Source organism: Lontra canadensis, unplaced genomic scaffold, assembly GCF_010015895.1.
Source record: "Lontra canadensis isolate GAN:19392208 unplaced genomic scaffold, GSC_riverotter_1.0 scaffold14, whole genome shotgun sequence".
Lineage (NCBI taxonomy): Eukaryota > Metazoa > Chordata > Mammalia > Carnivora > Mustelidae > Lontra > Lontra canadensis.
Window position 1 is genome coordinate 14,816,668 of NW_022631008.1, and position 21,654 is coordinate 14,838,321.

Consider the following 21,654-nt stretch of genomic DNA (forward strand, 5'->3'; position numbering starts at 1 on the left):
TTAATCCTACAAATCTGAACATGGGACTATCCTGGAGCCCAGTCCTTAAACTTCTCTTTTCACCAACTTACTCTATCAGCGATCTCATCTACTTTATAGTTTTACTACTTATACATAGTGTCTCAATTTAATGTCTTCCCTGAACCCTACACTCATTTTCAAAGTGCCTGCACAACATCTTTTCTTAGATTTTAGTGGATATCTAAAAGAAAAAAAAAAAGTCCAATATCAAAGTCCTAGTCGTCCCTGCCACAATTTTCCTCATCTCGGCATATAGGGGATTCTCTCTTCATTCTACTTATCATATCCTACCCACTTAAACATTCTGTCACCTCTATCTTCAAAATACTTTACCTTCAGATTGGAAATCTGCCACTTCTCACCACCTGTCCTGCCATGTCAGCCCAAGCTGTTCAGTTCTAAGTTGTTGCAGTCGTTCCCTAAATGGCCTCCCTACTATCTCTTCTCAGTCTCACATCCAGAAGGATGCTCCTCACTCCTCTGCTCAAAACTCTTCCAACAGCTTCTAATCTCAGGGTAAAAGCAAAAGTGTTTACAACTGCACATGAGGCAGAACACAAGCTAGTTCTCCATTACTTTTTGATCATATCTCTTGACTATTGTCTCTCTCTTGCTTATGCCTTATGACCTTTCCTGGCTTCCCTGTGGTCCGGCAAGCACACCAGACATGCTCTTGCCTCTGGACTTGTGCAGAGCCTTGGTCTCTTGCTTCCTTCAGGTTTTTGCTTAAATGGTACTTACTCAGGCCTTCCTGACTATTTAAAATTACCACCTGACTCTGGCCTTCTCTATCCCTATCCTCTTTGATATATTTTTATTTTCCTCCATAGTACTTATCACTAGGTATTACACATCTTGCTTACTTACTTACCGTTCTCTCCCCCATACTATAAGCTCCACAGGAACATGTAACTTATATGTGAGAAGAGGAATAGCAGTCTTTTTCCCCACTGGTATAGCCACAATGGCAATAAAAGTGGGTGTTTGAGGCTGTTTTTTTTTTTTTTTAAATGCAGAAAATTTTTCTCTCCTAACCTATTCAAGTCTTTATTTCAAAATAAACCCCAAACCCACACGTATTTTACTTTATATGTATATATCATTTACTTTTAGAACTTAGGACAGCTGTGACTAAACACGTGTGGTATCATTTTTGTTCACTGACTGCAAGTCAGGATGATGAACGGAAGAAAGAGAAGTCATATTGGCTTCTAATGACTGTTTTGGTTAAACTGATTAAATATCAATATTTATTTTCATAGACATTATAGTAGTTGGAAAACTGTTGTCCTGTCACAATTCTTCAATCTGTCATTGTAATGTTTTAATTATGGAAATGTTAGCAGAATTCAAGATCTTTCACAATTTATATGATGCAGTCTTTTATGTAGTGTTTTTAGCTCAGTTTTCCATCATTCACACCAGAGTAAAATAAACCATGGTTTAGATCTTAGGTTTTAAAAAGCATTACATTCTAATGTATTATACACTTAAAAAAAAAAAAAGATTTTATTTATTTATTTGAGAGAGAGAAAGTGAGAGAGTATAAGCAGGAGGAGAGGAAGAAGCAAGCCCCCCCACCGAGCAGGGAGCCTGACATGGGGCTGGATCCCAGCACGCTGAGATCATGTCCTGAACTGAAGGCAGATGCTTAACCGACTGAGCCACCCAGGCACCCCTCAACTGCAACTAAATACATGTAGTTATCATACTGATTTCTGTCTATTCGAGTACTCTGCACATATTTTGGGTAAATATCCCTTTGAGAAACATTATGGTCTTTTCTTAGAAAACTGTATATATGCTCGTATATTCAAATTCTTGCCTATTATGTCATGTGATTCAGATTCCCTTAAAGCCTAAGGACACGACTTTAGGCTGAGTCAAATTCATGAAAAATTATTAGCTAAAATAGAATCTAGTAAAAGTCAAACAAAGTTCTATATATTTGCTGTTCCTATGATCTCATCTGCTTGGTGCAGAAGTGGAATTCACACTGTTTTCTTCTGCTCCTCACACAAGTAACTTCATCTGATACCCGGATACCTATACACACAATGTGAAAATAAAGTACTTGAACTAGAAGAAACCCAATGCTACTTTACTTTCCAAGTACTGCATGTATAAGAAAGTTTTATATACTATATATATATATATATATATAATATATATATTATATATAATATATATAATATTTTTAAGGCTGAAAGTTGTATTTTGTTTTTAGCAAACAAAAACTTAAATTTTTACCTTTACTAAGCGGAAAATAATTGACAAGCCAAAGGGACTTAATTTAACATTTGTAATTCTTTTCCTCTTTCTGGTTGTCCGAGTATTTATTAGACTGTAATAAAAGAGTTTGTCACCAAGCAAACAGAAGAAAAAACTGACAGAGTCTGCAAAATGAGAAGCTAATTAGCAAATTAACAATGCTGACCTGCAGCTGCATCCGCGAGTTCTGAGAGAGGCACTATCTGTGACATCCTCTGACTCTTCAAAAATGAAAAGAAATGTCTCCACAGAGCACGGGCAGCCGCAGCAAGGTGGCGCTCTTTAGCCGATAATGAAGACTGCACAAGGAGGTCCACACTCTCCTTTTGAAGTTCCTGACACAATTGTTGATGCATACTCCTAGAAAGAAATAAAAATATAGCTAACACCCAACAAATGCTTATAAAAATCTTACGTAAATAAATTTTGGGCTTTTAACATTTATATCATATGAAAACTTGAGGGACCGTTTTATATAATTAAAACCTTTATGCCAAGACATTATGCATTTCTGCTTATTTGATGGATGAATGATGGCATATTAAGCACCATAAAGTTAATGTTAATTACTAATGTCAACCATTAATTATATGCTTTTTAATATGTCAGATCCAAATGAGAAACAGGCAGCTTCAGAATGAAGGTCTGCATTTTGCAACTCACTATGACAAGTGATTTTACTTACAATGTAGACAGGAAAACAATTTTTTAAACCTTTTTTTTTTTCCCCCAAGAGCTTTAAGAACATAGATGTACCAAGGAGAAAGTAAGTACATCTAGCTTGCTTATGTGTGGCATTTTAAATTGAAATATTTTCTTACATAAAACTCTGCCAGATACAATCTTGGTACTTTGGTCTAAAAAGATCCATAATCATTTTCACAGAGCAGACAATAAAAAGTTATTGTTCTCTATAAAATAGTAAAACATGAATTCAATACTGCCTAAAATTTTGATTCAAGGTTTACTTACCTATTTGCTTAATTCAAATGAAAATTTAGACATTTCTTGCAAATCAAACTATAATGAGATATCACCTCACACCTGTGAGAATGGCTAAAATCAACAACACAAGAAACCACAAGTGTTGGTGAGGTCGTGGAGGAAAAAAAACCCTCATTCACTGAGGATGGGAATGCAAGCTGGTGTAGCCAATGTGGAAAACAGTATGGAGGTTCTTCAAAAAATTAAAAATAGAACTACCTTATGATCCAGCAATTGCACTACTGGATATTTACCCAAAGAATACAAGAACACTAATTCAAAGGCATACAGGCACCCCTACATTTATAGCAAGTTCTTTACAATAGCCAAGATATGAAAGCTGCCTAAGTGTCCACTGATTGATGAATGGATAAAGAAGATACAGTATGGATTTAATACATAAACATAAACACACACACACACACACACAATGGAATATTATTGGCCATATGCAATATACAATGGAACATTTGGCCATAAAAAAGAATGAAATCTTGCCATTTGCAATGACATGGACAGAACTAGAGTATAATGCTAAGCAAAGTAAGTCAGGGAAAGACAAAACATCATATGATTTCATTTATATGTGGAATTTAACAAACAAAAAAGGAAAAAAAATAGACAAATCAAGAAACAGATTCTTAATTATAGAGAACTGAAGGAGAGAGATGGGTTAAACAGGTAATAGGGATAAAGGAGTACACTTGTAATGGGCACAGCATGATGCATGGAAGTGCTGAAGCACTATATTGTATACCTGAAACTGATATAACACTGTATGTTAACTAACTATAATTAAAATAAAAACTTAAAAAAAAAAAAAGAAAATTTAGACATTTCTAGACCTTAACAGAAATATAAGGGGGGGGGGGACACTAAGCGATTTTTGTAGTGATCTGGATAAAAGGCGTTTTTGCAATATGCCCAGACATTAATAATTTGATTACTTAAAACTAAATGTACGGGGTGCCTGGGTGGCTCAGTGGGTTAAGCCTCTGCCTTCAGCTCAGGTCATGATCTCAGGGTCCTGGGATCGAGCCCCACATCGGGCTCTCTGCTCAGCAGTGAGCCTGCTTCCCCCTCTCTCTGCCTGCCTCTCTGCCTACTTGTCATCTCTCTCTCTGTGTCAAATAAATAAATAAAATCTTAAAAAAAAAAAAAACCTAAATGTACAACAATACATACATACAATAATATTATTCCTATTTTTATTAATGTCACATCAATTTTGAGTAGATACAAGTGTATGGACGGACACCATCCTGAGATAGATTTGCTTTCCTCAGTTAAAGACAAAGCAGTGAAAACTGACAGAGTTGAGGCAGAAGATGTCCTCTGATAGTAGTACTCCATTAAGAAAATACTTAGTAAAAAAAAAAAAAAAAAATTACATTAATTCTAACATTTCTGATGTTTTAAATTAGTTTAGCTAAGGGAAGTGCTTACTCAAAATACTTATAACAAAAATACAGAACTTAGTACATGCACCTAAAAAGCAATTCCACTGAAATATCAAACTGGATCTAAGACCACATTTTAGTACTTTTCACAAACCTACACATAAGTTAAAATTTTAAGTTATATAACATGAGAACACTGTGCCCCTTGACACTGGAATTCTTGGATGATCATGAGGCACTACTTAATACTCCTTGAGGTATTGGGAAAAAAAAAAAAAAAAAGTATATATATGCCCGGGGAAAGAATATCATAGCAAGCAGGTCTCATAAAAGCTAACCAAATATCTGCTATATCCTCTCTTGTAAAAACCTGCCTGAGATGTTTTCAACTTGAACTAGTGGCTAGAGAACCATTTCAGGTCCTTTAGCTTCGACTAAGTTGAATACTGGATCACTAAAATCCATTTGGCACCTAACTTAACTGCCTGCATCAACATAGAAAGTTCACAATCACACGTCAACACATTGGAGTCCAAGTAAAATAATACCACCTTTGGCACAACCTACTTATTGCCTTTCCAATGTATACTGGTTTCAAAGAATAATAAATACCTTACTGTACTTGGGAGGATGAATTATGCTATTTCTACATAAATAAGCCATTTCTTCACGGACTAAAACCTATTCCCTAGGGAGGGATATCATTTCTGATTATCTCCTTTGTGCCAGAATTCTTTAATTAAAAATCAGAACAATTCCATGAGATAGGTATCAGTAATTCTCTTTATAGATGTTGAACCTGATAGTGAGAAAGTTAAATATATGCAAAGGTCACATGGCTAGGAAGGGCTGGCCCCATAATCTGAACTTAAAACTGACTCTGAAGCCCATTCTTTCCTCTTACACACTAAGACACACACACTTACTCAACAATACCCACATACTTTAAACACTGACCAATTTTCTTCTCTTCCTACCGGGGTTGAAGAAATTTCAATAAGCCTAAGAATAGGAGCTTTAAAAGCTACACGTAGCCTTGCCTTGTGAAGAGGTAGGGGCAACACCAGAATTCGGTACTGGGAAAAACTATAGGAGATACCAAGAAAAATGTATTCAAGGCAGTACTGAAAAAGGCGAACAAATCTGAATCACTTTTGACCTCTTCAGACCGAAACTCTGACATGCCAGGGTATATAACTAGGAGTTACTACAGGGATCTGAGTCAGAGGTCTGCAAAAAACAAACCACTAGGTTAAAAAGTTAAATTTAGAGATTACATCCTCCAAGGTAAGAGATAACACAGCAAAAAGAAGTTCCAATTAAGTGTAAGACATTGACCCCAAAACAGACTTCTTTTGGAAATGTGCATCCACTTTGCATTTTGGTTCCAAAGAAGCTTTATATCCTAGGAATATGCAAAACACTTTCTGCTTGATGGTGTGAATGTTTAAGCAATATCTGTTTGAATAACAATGATAATCTGCTATTTTACAACAAAACAAAGTTGTTTCAGACCTCATAATAATTTATGTAAACTTGAACAAATGAGAGAGGGAGAGATGCAGGAAATGTCAAGGATATACTGTACGAGGAATGAGAGGAGAGAATGCAATTTCTGCACTATAGCCAAAAGAGTTAGAACTACCCCTTGCAGTCATAGGTGATTTTTTTTTTTTTAATTACATTTTCTGGATGAGGAAACGAACTACACAAAGACCATGGAAAAATAAGTGTATTATATTACGTGTGACTGCACATCTGCTTAAGGTATATTTACAGAAATGCAAATACTGAAAGCAGCTCTGTCCCTATAGGTCACAACATAAATAAAACACAAAAAGTATATGAAATATATAAAGACTATGACACGGTTCTAGATGTCATGGCTATTTTATAAAACATTTTCTATCTTCTTCAACAAACTGCAGAAAAATCTGAAAGTAAATTTATTGCACAGCAAGTAAAATGTAATTTCGGGTCAAAACCAAAAAGTATCACCATAGTTATAGAATCTCCCAACACTTGGCAAATTGCTCTGTGTAAAGACAAACTTAACATGGGTTAAAATCATTTTGGAAATAGACACACGTGGAACTAGGCATGCATAACCATTCCACTTAGATTCTAAAAGATGCACTATAGTATAGTAGAAAATAAAATTTGCTGAACGTCAGGTTATTCAAATTGTAGCTCTCATAGAACCAAGAGCAATGCCGAACACTCATTGGTATTTACCATGTGCCAAACACCATGTTAAGTGTTCTATAAGCATTATTTCTTACCCTATGAGTAGGTACAGTTACGATTATAATCTTATAAATGGGGAAACTAAGGCAAAAGAAGTAACATGTTGGGTAACAGCTGGTTATTAGCAGAGTTACTCAGAGCAGTGTTGACCTTGAAAAAAGCAAGTAACCTTCCATTTTTTATTTTAAGAGTCAAGAAGAGCAACAATCATTTGCTATATATCCATGGCTAGGTTTATCGAGAAGACTGCACAAAATAACATCCCTGAAAATGTTTAGAAACCTATCACTGCACCATGTAAATACCCCAAGTTTACACATCTGGTTACTATGTCCTCTTAGGCTTTTGTTTGAGCTCTGGTATCCTGCCCCCTTTGGCTTAACTCATTAGGTTTAAACACTTTCCTGATTCTTGCATCTGACTATTCTTTTGCCCATTTCCCAGGATCTGCTTTCCTGTTTTTATCTTCCCACTACTTCTTGCTGTGATTACATTCACTTATCCATCACAGTCCCCACATTCCCAACCCCCCTCCCCCCAATGGTCGTGCAAATATACTGAGGCACTATCACCTGAGAGGCACTGGGGCTTGCCCCTGCCAGCCTAGTCTCTGCAGCACATTCCTTCCTACCAGTGTAGGCAGGCTCCTGGGAACACTTCCTGGACTACTCTCTCTAAGTTTTACTTCTAATCTTCCTTTGCTCTGGTCTCTCCTCTGATAATCACAGAACAAGATATGACATCCTGTATATCACTTTACTAGTAGTCATTATTGCATATGTAGTATTTCTAATATTGTGCCTCAAAATTTAGAGAAAATCTGTCTAGTGATGGACCTTGTGACCATAGAAAAAGCATAATATAATAAATGCAACTGATAAAAGCTAATAGCAAGGGATTAACAATGATTAATAGCGGAATTCCTTTTTTAGTTCTACTCCAAACCTGGCAATTTTCTTTAACCAATATTTGTGAAAAGTAAGATGGTAAGCTCTAAGTTAAAAAGTTGTTTCCAAACCACTACAGATAATTATTTCAAGTATCTGATTTAACTAATAGAAAACTGGATGGGAATTAGATTATTCTATGACCATTTTTAGTTTTGGCTAAACTCACTAAAAAACCTTAGGTATCTTGGATCCTCTAGTCATTCTTGTTCGCCTCTAAAAAAACAGGGCTATAATCTCCTTTACTACCCAGAAAGAATATAACATAATCGAAGTAATAACATTACCAGAAAAAAAACTCTAGGTTTTTAAAGGTGGAAATTATCCTAAAAATCATCCAATCCAATCCTGTCTTCAAAAGATAAGGGGAAAAAAAAAAATACACACACACACACACACACACACACACACACACACACACACACAGAGCTTCCTGCTACAAAGAGACTTCTGCCAAAGCCTCACTATGAGAGAATGGTAGCTGGAGTCCTAAACCCCAATTCTGTGCATGCCCCAATCATCAGGGAGGGGAGATGAGTCAGAAGCAGGGCTGGCAGGCAGCAGCCTGGGTACACCTTGCAATGCTTCCCTGTAATAGCTCAATGCATTTGTGTACGTGGAGGAATGGTGAATTGATAGTGATGACTAAGAGAATATGAGAGATCAAGGCTGTTTTGACTACTGAGGGACTATGACAAATAGCACAGCACTGGCAAAGATGCGTCCAGACGCACAGAATGCACTCTTAAGAATAAAAGGGTTTCTCAGGCTAAGGAAATTGTCCAAATGAACACCTGTCCAAGAGAGAGAAGACCAGCTTGTGACCCCAGAAAACTTCTGAGACTTCATTTTTCATATGTTAACTGGAAATAAAGGCCTATTATCCTCCATGGAACTGTTAAACTATCAAATAGTACCGCTCAGGTAAGACAATCTGCAGACTGTAAGGCAAGATGATATGTATTTTAGTCACATTTCTACTGCTTCTAAATCCTAATAACTGTGTTCATGATGCAGTACAGCATTATCTAGGAAGACATGGGCTTTAGAGACAGACATACCACAGTATAAATCCTACTCTGTCAACTACCAGTTATGTGGCCATTTCCTCATCTGTTCCAAGAATTCTTAAGATACTTCCCATAAATGGAACAATTATTGTTGGCTGGAGGATTGAAGACTGTTAATTGAGAATATATATGCCAGCCTTATTCTGTTTGTGGCCTTTACTAATTTAATCCTATAGATAATGTTATTATCCCCATTTTATAGACAAAAAAATCTAATTACAGAGAGGATAAATAATTTAACTGAGTCCTTTAATTTAACAGTAAGCAGCGGAACTAGGATTTGAACACAGGATTTGAACACAGGCAGTCAACCTAACATCAATGCAACTATGTTATAATTACCTCAAATACCATTTACTACCCATATAAACAGTGCATGTTTTAAATGTTACACTGCTACCTTCACTCATTCATATGCTAAGTTCCTAATAAAAGTAGTTGCAAACGAGTATAACACCCAATGCCAGGTGGCAAACCAGTTGCACATACATTAAAGGGTTTAACACTTCTGGGGAGCATAGGTCATTCTATAAGGATCCTCAAAATCAATGAACATGTGGTAATTTAAAAAACTTCCTCTGACCCATAATCAATTAATTTGCAACTGGGAAAGAGAAAAACCAGGAATCCAGTGTTGAGTCTGGTAAACCAAGCATGCTCATAGCAAAGCTGCCTTATGGTTTTACAGAATAATACTGGTAAGGTACTTAAAAAAAGTTGCTTGCCACTATCTGCAAAATATGGTATAGCATGAAAATATGTAAAACGTGGTTTTTTTTTTTTTAAGATTTTATTTATTTGACAGAGAGAGAGCTCACAAGTAGACAGAGAGGCAGACAGAGAGAGAGGAGGGGAAGCAGGCTCCCTGCTGAGCAGAGAGCCTGATGCAGGGCTCGATCCCAGGACCCTGGGATCATGACCTGAGCCGAAGGCAGAGGCTTCAACCCACTGAGCCACCCAGGTACCCCATAAAACGTGGTTATATTTAGAAATTACTCTTTTAATTTTACTAGTCACATTTATAGATGATTACAGGTCTCAAGTCAGTTAAGTTTTCCAAGTGTTATTTCACTTCATTTTATTGCATACCTACAAAAAGGATCTGCCCTGGTAGTTCTCAATCTTGATTATCATCAAAATTATCTGCAGGGCTTTCTAAAACTACTAATGTCCTAGTCTTTTTTTTTTTTTTTAAAGGTTAGTCTATTTTTTTTAAAGATTTTATTTATTTATTTGTCAGAGAGAGAGAGGGAGAGAGAGCGAGCACAGGCAGACAGAATGGCAGGCAGAGGCAGAGGGAGAAGCAGGCTCCCTGACGAGCAAGGAGCCCAATGTGGGACTCGATCCCAGGACGCTGGGATCATGACCTGAGCCAAAGGCAGCTGCTTAACCAATTGAGCCACCCACGCGTCCCCTAATGTCCTAGTCTTACTAAAGATCTCCCTGCATCTTCAAGTTTGGGACCTAAACATATTATTTGTTTTACAATTCTGACTTAGTAGGTCTGGGAAGGGACCAGAGAGTTTACATTTCTTTTTTTTTTTTTTTTTTTTAGATTTTATTTATTTATTTGACAGAGAGAGACCACAAGCAGGCAGAGAGGCAGGCAAAGAGAGAGAGAGAGAGGGAAGCAGGCTCCCTGCCAAGCAGAGAGCCGGATGCGGGACTTGATCCCAGGACCCTGAGATCATGACCTGAGCCGAAGGCAACGGCTTAACCCACTGAGCCACCCAGGCGCCCGAGAGTTTACATTTCTATTCGGTAGATGCTGTCAGCCCTGATCCACACTGAAAGCTCTCACCTTCCTCACTTTCCTTGTCTATAAAATGGGGACAATAATAATCCATACAGAATTAAATTAGTTTAAAATCAAATACTTAGAATAGGATTGATAGATATATTCTCAATAAACAGTCTTTGATTTTTCGGTCAACAATAAAAGTCACTTTATTTATTGTAATAATTCCTATTTAATTCTTCTAACACACAAAGATATGGCCATGCAACTAGTAGCCCAAGGACCACACTGAGTAGGCAAGACTATATAAAAGAGAAGTGTTACTAGAGAAGGGTTAAAAACCATTCCTCTACTCGGTAGGCAGAAGTGTAAAACAAACTGTTAGTTTTATACCAACTCAGAGAAGAAAGATCATTGAGGGCACCAGGAGAAAATGGGCATGGAAAGGATTCTCCAGGAACAGGTAAGAACTGAATAAGTGAAAGCAATAAAGTAAAAGCACAAAGGTATACAAAATCAATTCATTTATTCTCTAATTCCACACATATTTTATATGCTTTAGGCAGTATGTATAAAAGGTTGTTACAAAGTTTCTGCCTTTCTGCCTTTCATTCTATTTTAATGAGAGAGATATAATGAAAGGAACATTATGTGTTAACATTTTAGGTTATGGTAAGATTTATGGATAAAAAGTAATCAAGGTATGAAGATAACGAATGATGGGAACTAATATTTTGACTAGGATGATAAGGAAACATCTATTGAGAAGGTGACATTTGAACAAAAACCTAGTGCTCGCTTTGGCAGCACATACACTAAAATTGGAATGAACGAAAACCTAAATAAGGGAGGGAACTACATGGACTTATGGAGGGTGGGGGAGAGCATTCTAGGGAGAAGAAACAGCAAATGCAAAGGTGCCACGGTTGGCAGTTTCATAGACTCAAGGAAAAACAATTAGGAAGCTAGTTGGCTGTAGCACAACCAGTGATAGAAGAGAGATGAATGCAAAGAGGTAGCTGGTCTCCAAATTGCGTAGGGCTTTGTAAACCATGGTAAGGAATTTGGATAAAATCAGGGTAGGTGACAGATACAAAAGCAGAAGAGTAACATAATGTACATCTTAAAAAAGAAAATATAAAAGAAAAAGGTATTTGGGGGAGGAAAGAAAAAGCAGCCACTGTGACTACAATGGATAATTTTTATAGCAACATTAGAAGGCAATACACTTAAGAATGGAAAAGATGGGCACATTTGTTCATTCATAGGCTTTTCTCATCCACTTCACAAAAAGTTACTTAGCATCACCACTGCATCAGATGCCAGAAATACAAAAACAATGAAGGCAGATTCTGTTGTTAAAAAAAAAAAAAAAAAAAAAAAAAATTTTTTTTTTTTCAAATAAAAAATAATTCAAAAAAAATCAAGATTCCATTTTAAAGGTAGCAAGGAGTCACTGAAGGATTCTGAACTGAGGAGTAGCATAATGAAAATAGTGCTTTGGGAAAAATTAATCTGGTAATGGCAAACAGAATGGGTTAGAATAAGAACTGACTAGAGACCAGAGAGACCAATTATGAAGCTTCTGTAAACATCTAGGTATGAGCTAATATGCAATTTGAGCTACTTAATGAAGGAAAAAAAGAAAGCTCACAGTAATTATTTGGCATTTTGTGGGGGAGAAAGGAACAGTCTTTGTTTTTGCTAAGTTTTTGGGGAGGGAAAATGAAAGTCAGGAGGAGCAATTAATTAGTACAGGAAAGTATAATTTGATTTAAAAACAGAAAACTTGTATAACAAATTCTGAAAAGTTTTTGGAAGTCTGGACGTAGAGTCGAAGAGTACAATTAGACTCAGGAATCACTATGGCTGGCAGTTCAGCTCATTTTAACGAACATTTCAGTGTCTATTAATCATGTCATGTGCTACATTAGACGCTATCAAATATGGTCCTTGCTCTCAAAGAATATACAATCAAGTGTTGAGAAAGAGGTATGTACAGAATACAGCACAAAAAGGGAACGTTTGGTCCAAGGGGGTTTGACAAAGACTTCTCCTGTAGTAAAAATCCATTATAAGTCATGGAAGTTGTGTTAGTTAAATGAAAAAATAATACAAAAAAGTTTCAGGAAATTGAAATAATATGAGTAAAGCGTAGTGACATGGTACTGCATGGTGTATGAGAGAACTCACAAACAATTTAGTATTACTAGAAGATGAAACGTCAAGGAGCAGAAGGATGGAAAAATGAAACTGGAGTACTGATGGAGACCAGGTCAAGAAGGGCCACGCCATCCAAAAAGTTAGACCTACAAGTGAACAATTCTTTAATGGAGAGAGAGTCAACAGAGACAAAACCAGCTTATATATCTAATATTCATCTGCCCAACAGTTTGTTCCCAATACAACCTAGAGCATATACATATAAGAACTACCCTATACACTTAAAATTTAAACACCCTGTGTAAATGCACAATGCTAATGTTATGATGCTATTTGTCTTTGAAATACTTTCATTTAAAAAAAACCCAACCTGGTAATAAGTACAAGCATACGCGACTTGGTACATATACAAATATATATAATTCATCACAACATACTATAAATACGTATCTTTTGCAAATGGTTACATGCTGTTTTTATGCTCCCATCTACAATAGAACAACCCGAGCAGGTCTGACTTACAAACATTAGCATTATTAGCACAGCTAATATTAGTGCGAATGTTCTTAGCAAATGGGTGCTCCTCTGCACTGTCCTGAGTTGAATATGTTTACTTTGCTCTGGTGTCTGTTTCTGCCATTTATTCTGTGTTTGGGAGAAGGCTTTATCCTATAATCAACAAGTAATAGTACTGAATTTAACACAAAGAATCAAAGAAAAAGTATTATGCTGGATGGTAAGATTTAAACTTTATAGCACCTTAAATGCCTTCAAGGAAACTGTTGGGGGTAGAGACCACATGAAGGTTTGGTTGAAGTCCTTTGACATATTAATTATAATAAACTATAGGCAGATGGGTGCCATGACTTAAGGATTTCTAAAAGAACAAGAAGGCAATCACCAACTGACAACGGCAACTCATTTCCAAAGTGGTAATGTTACAATAACCTCGTACTGCTTGTATTCAGTTAGGGCCTTCGTTTCCAGGAACTTATCCTTTAAATTTAATACCAAGTATGTGGATGCAAGGAATGAATGAAAGCAAGAATGAGAGAGAGAGAGAGAGATTGATTATGGCCTCAATATAAAACTAGTCCAAGTTTGCCTGCTACCAGATCATCACCCAGGAAAGACCATGAGTTATGATCCAGGATCTTTTGTCTTTGATGTTAGAAGTACTGAGAGGGGAGATCATCCCTGTAAGAAGTCTCACAATAAAATATACACATCTTTGATAAAATATCTAAGGCTGTCATACTGGTCTTTTGGGATTTTAAATACGATTCTCTTCCTCTTCAACTGTAAACAGACAGGTATAATTGAGCAATCATACATGCACTGGATCTTATCTAAAACAGTGAGTTATGCATAGAATTTTCATACAAGAAAAAGGGGGGAACCCTTAGGAACTGGTGGCTAAAAAAGAAAATCAGATTACAAATAGTTATTTGTAATATAGGTAGGCAACGATGTAAACAAAATATTTATGGAAAATGCCTTCATTTTGGAACAGAAATCATCAATCTGTCAAACCTAGCAACACCAGAGCCAATATCTGGTGATATTAAACATATCTTAGTCTTTAACCTTTTTCTTCTTGTGTGTCCCATCTCTGCTCTACTGCCCTTGAGTTATTCTATCATATATTGAATACTGTGGTAGCTTTAAAACATGGCCACCAGATCTTTGGCACCCCTAGGACCTGAGAGATCTGTGGCTGCTTTGACCAACAAAGTGTAGCAGATATGACACTATGTGACTCCAAGGTTTATTAATAGAAGGCTGTGATGTTTCTGCTTTGTTTGCTGGAAAAACAGTCTTGGAGCCCTGAAATGCTAGGCAGAAAGTATAGTTACCCTGAGAACACTCTTTGGAGAGGCCATCAGTAGTGTTTCAATCAACAGTCCTAAGTAGTCCTGCCCTTCCACCGTTACTAGCTCAGACACTGGACATATTAGTGAAGAAGTCATTGGGAACTGGATCTGATAGCTTCAGCTGGTACAGTCCCCAGCCTTTTCTATTACCTCCAGAAAGAATCATCCTAGCTAAAGCCTCAGACACGGTGGAGCCGAGGGGAGCTGTCCTTGGTTTTGCACATTTCTGACCTGTAGAGTCCGTGAGTATAATAAAAAGGGTGTTTTAGCGTTTCATGCCACTGTACTTTGGCATGATTTAATATGCTCTAGAGAACAGGTGTCCACTATATATGAAAGATTATGTAGGAATTAGGGATTCAAAGATGAAAAGATACAGACCTGACCTAAAGGAATTCACACATGGGGAAGGAGAAAAAAAGATTTCTTTTTATTAAAAGTATAACCAAGGGTATCTGCAACAGTGCCAAATGCAGACTTCAGATCACATTGATTTTCAGCCTCCCAAGAACCATCTGCAATAATCTCAGAAATTCTAGACTTGGTTAGGACAAATGAGTTGCAAGTATAAGGGTCATATGAAGAAAAGCTACTTCATTTTCCTACCTGTCCAGTACAGGACAGTCATATCAAGCGTGGCCTGAGATATCTTATGCATATTATATATATACGCTCAATACATTTTATTCAGTTCTGTTCCTTTCATATTTCATTAATAATTGACAGCTCTTTTTTTGAACTGAGTTTCATTTTAATTTTCCCTAGCTATATGGTAGTATATTTGCAAACCTATAGAGACCATCTTTAAAAGCTAATTAATCAAACCATCCTCCAAAAACTGGCCTAACTCTCACCATCTCAGCAGTCTTTTCTGAAAACAACAGTAGACAGTCAGCTCTACTCTCTAACTGTAGCTGGAATCATGATATGGGATCTTATTACGTGTTTAGTTGCTACATGGGGAATGTGGCTTTCCTCCAAAAGAATTCGATCATTTTGTTAAAGGTAAAGAAAGACCCAAACATTTTTGAGGTCAGATGTTCCACAACAAGTAAGTTGGGGCTAAATTCCATTTGTGAGCACTTTTTCCTAATTGGTGGTAATAAATTCCTAAAAAGAAAGGGTCTAATGGTAATGTTGACTGATTCTTAACTACATTAACCCAAATGTTCCTGTCACAGTGAAATTTGCTCTATAATTTACTTTAATGGACTAGGTGTATCAATAAATACTGAAAATGTCCAGTCTCTTTTTTTCCCTTCCATTTAAATCAAATCCAACTCTATGTCAACAGATTATACCAATGTATAATTACAATAGCTAATGCATTGGAAAAAGTAGTATTCTTTGATAAATAATTTTTCTAAAACCTCTTAAGCATTCTGCATCCTCAATATTTCTTACACTCAAGAAATGCAGTAAATTACACAACCAGACACTACCGACCACTCCAATTGTGATAATGGACCTAAAAACCTCATCATCAGCTCCCACAGTGACTGTGTTTTCGGATTTCAATTGTCAAGCAAGAGAATCAATAAGTATCCAGGGATGTTTTAGGAAGAATTTTCTTCATTAAAAATATAACCGAACTCTAAGAGAAATAATTGCTTAATCAATGTTTAATATCATGCTAAACCTGGGATATATAAGACTTAAAAGTCTGTAATACCCTTGAAATTATGTGATGTTTTGTGTATATGTTTATGACAAGAGAGACTATAGCTTTCATCAGAGTTTCATAAGGGTCTGCCTCAGCTGAATGAGCTCTACTAATAAGATCTTGTCCCTTTTCTTCTACCACTTTATAAACATCATCTTCTAAGTATAAGCTAAGGGCTTCCTCCAGCTTTCTTACCTTGAATCCTGTCCTCCCTCTTTTTCATTTCCTCACTCTGTGCTTCACCTGTCCCCAACAACCCAGCTGGAATCTCTGTGTAATTAAATATACTAACTTAAAAAGAAAAGCTTAATCTGAATTCTGTACAGAAAAAGCCGTTACTAGTCAATGCATACGATCAGTCACCAAAATAATCAAAAAGAAATAAGAGCATAAACTTGTTTAGAGCAGATCTGTATTTAAGTCAATAATTTTCTTAATTTTAACTTCTAGTTACCCCGATACTTAGTTATACACATTTCTCTCTAGAGATACTATTTGCCACCTTTCCTGTAGTTCTTTGAAAGGGATGAAAAGATAGAGGGGGAGAAAGTTTTCTTAAAAGATTACCCATTGAGTCAATGATCTGTGGGGTTATTATGAAGCTCCATTATTAGGGCTGAGAGCCTCAAAGGCTTTTGTTATGTCACTAATTTCTTTCTTCAAGGCTTCAGCAAATGAGCCGATTTAGCCAGTTCTGCATGCTTGGGGCTTGATACATGCTATTTGTACATGACAGGTTTCATCTGCGTAGCACCACTGATATCATTTATCTGCACATCAAAAAAGCTCCTCTCCTGATGTAAAAAAAAGAAAAAATTATGCATATACTGGGGTAAGAAATGTTAAAGAGGTAAGTAAAAAACCCGTGATATCTCATTAAATGAAACCAAACTACTGGAAGATCACCAATTGATTATGAACATGCAACAGGGCTCTAGGAGCAGATACAACACCAAGGAAAGGAAAAACTGGAAAGATCCTTGCTTACAGTGATAAAGTAGTAGGGCTTTGATAGTAGCCTGTGAATTTTAACTAGAAATGGGAAAAACTAATTTACCTCACAAAAAGAAAAAAGTGAAGTTTTATGACCAAAGCTTCATCAAGCTTTATGACCAAAAAAGAAATATTTCAAAATAAATATTAAAACAGTTTCCATTATTTTAATTTTTTTTTAAAGATTTTATTTATTTATTTGACAGACAGAGATCACAAGTAGGCAGAGAGGCAGGGAGAGAGAGGGGGGCAGGGAGAGAGAGGAGAAAGCAGGCTCCCTGCTAAGCAGAGACCCCAAAGCAGGGCTCGATCCCAGGACCCTGGGACCCGAGCCAAAGGTAGAGGCCTTAACCCACTGAGCCACTCAGGTGCCCCTCCCTCCATTATTTTTATAGAAGAAAATTAGCTTCTAGAATTTATTCTTATGGGAAAAGATGTTTAGGTTGACTGTTGCTGTGGTTCACAATGAAAAAACCTGCGATATAGCTTAATGTCTGATAGGAAGGTAACTTCAGAGGACACAGGGAGAAACAGAAAGGTATCCAAATATGAAATGGCTTTGAGTTTAAAAATGATAATCGGCTTAAAAGCACCTGTGTAAAAGATTCCGAAAGGAGGACACAGCCTACATATTTGAATAACAAGGAAATAACATTATTTCTAGATTTCCAGCAGATGATACATAACACATTCTTTTAAGAGAAATCAGTATTTTTCTTTGTGAAGAAGGTATGCATTGAGTTAAAGAGTTTGTTCCCGTAATTCATCATCTTTCAGAACATGAGGCTATGTATTGGGCTCCAATCACCCCCTACTCCAACTCTTCTCAGCATTTGGTAACACAGACAGTAGAGCTAATTTTCTGTCATTCAGGAAGAACTGCTGGATCACTAAACTTGCATCATCATCACCTCTGAAACACAGTAAAAATCACTGTAAGAACCAATGGTTTATTAGATCGAACCCACCATCAACAATGTCAACTCTGCCCGGTCGTGTTAACAGGAAAATGTTTTACGAGTTCCACCACTGGGTATCAATTTAACTTCCAGCACCGGCTACGCTGTAAAACCGTGGACGTAATTTATATGGTGACCTGCGTGTGTGGGAAGCAATATCTAGGTGAAACTTCTCACAGTCTGACAAAATGCTTTGATTTGCACCATTCAGATGATTGAGCAAAAAGAGTTTAAGCAATCACTACCAATAGCCTTTATCTCCAAATGCACTAAAAATTTATTACTCTATGAGTGCAACCTATTGCTTTAGAGCCAGGCTTGATAGAATAGAAATGATTGGATAAATATTACATTTTCAACTGGTACACATCTTGTCCATTAGGTTTAAATATTGGACAAGCTACGTGTTTAAGATAAACATCGGTCTTAGCTGATTCCATCACATAGCACATTTAGAAAGCCTCCAAATGTTTCCATAGTAACATTTTGTGCTTACATATAACTGAGGATACATGCTCATCGCCAATTAGGAGAAAGTAAACCGAGAGACCACTGAACTCTTCTTAAAGAATCTACCTTTGTCTTTTAGTTAGCACTTAATACAGTTGACAGCATTTACACATCTATTGCTGTGTACGAAGCAACCAAGTAATCAATCACTCAAGCAGGGAGGGACATAAATACATGGCTCGACCATCTATCCTAAATAACAGTTTATTATTCAGACCTTCCTAGAAATTATAAAGTAGGCTAGATTCATACTCATGGCTTTTTCAGGAGCTGCCGCTGTTAGCTAAGGGAAGAATATTTACCTGGTAACATCTCTGCCTGAGATCATACACACCTTTAAAGATGGCAATGGGCATTTCTGATCTATAGATACACAAGCAAAGCTGTTGTGATTACTATAATACAACTGTTTAAATGTCATTTCTAGCATCATGGGAGGGATCCAGCACATACGCTCTTCAACGCTTTGGGCTCCTGTGCAACTACAGTAGCCTTGACTAAACGGATTAACTCAGTGTTACTATTTTCTAATTTGGTTTGATTAGATACCACAAACACTACAAGGTAAGTAACATCACCGCCAGTTTGGTGATGAAAATATGGATTCAGAGAGGTTAAATAACTTGATCAATAAGTAACAGAAATGGAATTGCAAGCCTGATCTGACTCCAGATCATTTTCTACTGTAAGCCATACTGAGGATCTTTGTTCAAGATGAGACTGTTATAATTAAATCTTTGCACCTGAAGGTTTAAAGAAGTATCTAACAGTAAAATAAAACTTAAACACACATTGGATTATTTTTAACAGGTATATCTTTATAATACTCCTAAATCATCAGTCTTTCTTCATAAAAGAAATAGACTACTAATCAAGGGATCATCAGACAAAATGAGTATTGGTCATTAACCTTGACAGTGAGTTCCTTTCCTTAATTAAGGTTTCCAGCCATGTTTTCACGCATTTGTTTGCCACACTGAAAAAACAACTGCAGTGTGCAAAATGGATATAAAGCAAAAACTTGCTATTTAGAAACAAATCATCCTATATTCTATTCACAAAACCATGTGTTATAGTACAAGAAGAGACTTAAGCATTTAACTTGGAATGCCTTAGCAAGATCTTTTAAGCTGTTTTTCTTATCTTGTTCTTCAAAATTTGAAACTAGAAAATCCCACTTAACTAGAAAGGAGGAAAAAAAAAAAAAGAAGGATGTCCCTTTCTAGGGTTAACAGATGCTTTTTGTAAGATTTTAGGTAAGATTAACCTTTTGCTTACAATAGGACTGGTTATTGGTTTTATTTTTTTTACTGTCTTTAACTCAGATAAAAATCAATATAGAGCGAGACAAAGGGCTCTAGAGGGTCTGGCTACACCAGCTTTTGGGTTGGCTCCTGCACAATTCCACAACATGCTGAGGCTGGGAAGGATTAGCCTGCTTGTGTTGAGTAAACCGATGATACTCAATAAACAGTTTCTGTTGTAAACCCCTTAGGATGTGCAAAGCCACACTAGTTGGCAATAGACCAGTTAAGCGGCAGAAACAGCTGTAATCTCATTTAGACCTGAGCTGATACTCCTGTCCTTTCATTCCACAGGATCAAAGCAAACCACTGAGGAGGCAGCTGTATTATAGCGAATAGCGGCTCGGCTTGCTGGATGCAGCAAACATTTCATAAATTCCACTCCTTGAAGCAAGTCTTTACCTAATCTACCCAGAGCTGGAACAATCAATGCATTTCTGAATTCATTAGACTGATTATTACAGGGTAACCATTTTCTCTTTGGAGATACGTGATGATTGCATGTCAACATTACAAAGCAGCTTCTATTTCTGACCACCTTTTTTTTTTTTTTCCTTGAAAGACCCAAATTTTCCCCCATGGTATCCCACAAAAATGGTTTAAAATCACTTAGCTCATTATCTTTAATGCAAATTAACAAGCAAACAATATATGATGCTGAATTTCTCCATATGTAGCAGGTGGTTGCCACTCAAATGCATTCAAGCTTTAACAGTGGCCCACATTTTCACGTTTAATGACATGGGGTGGAGTGCCAAACCTCACTGTGCTACAAAACCATATGCTGGCCAAAAGTGATATTCAAAAAAAAAAAAAAAAAAGTATAGAAAAGTTTTCCAAAAATTAAAAAAAAAGTTTTCCAATGTTTATTAGAGAGTATTAACATTTATTTTTAAGTTTTCTGTAAAAAACAAAACAAAAACAAAAACACAACTTTAACAAAAGGGTTCCTAAGTGAGAGTGCTAAACGTTTCCTTCCCACCCACCTTTCAGTAGAATTGACACCTTACTACCTCATTTTACAGAAAATTTCCTTTAATAGAAACCTAACTTTCAAGATATAAAGCTTTAGAAAGCAGGCTCTATTCCCAAATTTAAGAGAGTACTAACTGGATGTATCATGGGCACTGAAGAGGCAGGTAATGGGTGTCGTAGCACAGATGACTCTAAAGAGTAAACACGAAAGATATGAAACCCAAAACAGGTGTGCAGGGCTATGTATAAAACAACAGCATTTAAAGAGAATCAGCAGTGGGGTGCCTGAGTGGCTCAGTCGGTTAAGCATCTGCCTTCAACTTGAGTCATGATCCTGGGGTCCTGGGATCAAGTCCAGGGGTGTACTCCCTGTTCAGTGGGTAGTCTGCTTCTCCCGCTATGTGACCTACCCCCCACTGCTCATGCTCTTTCTTGCTATCTCTCTCTCAAATAAATGAAATATTTAACAAATTAAAAAGAATCAACAGATAACTTTTTGAGAGAGGGAGCACAGGACCTAGCTAATGTGGGGAGG

General features: G+C 36.7%; 1 protein-coding gene across 1 annotated transcript in view; it reads right to left on the minus strand.

Moving 5' to 3' along the window:
- MMS22L (MMS22 like, DNA repair protein) overlaps nt 1-21,654 on the minus strand; it is a 124,185-nt gene that overhangs the window by 34,017 nt on the left and 68,514 nt on the right. The window contains exon 15 of the mRNA XM_032858172.1: nt 2,459-2,652. Coding sequence (XP_032714063.1) covers nt 2,459-2,652 — 194 coding nt within the window. The remainder of the gene's footprint in view (nt 1-2,458; nt 2,653-21,654) is intronic.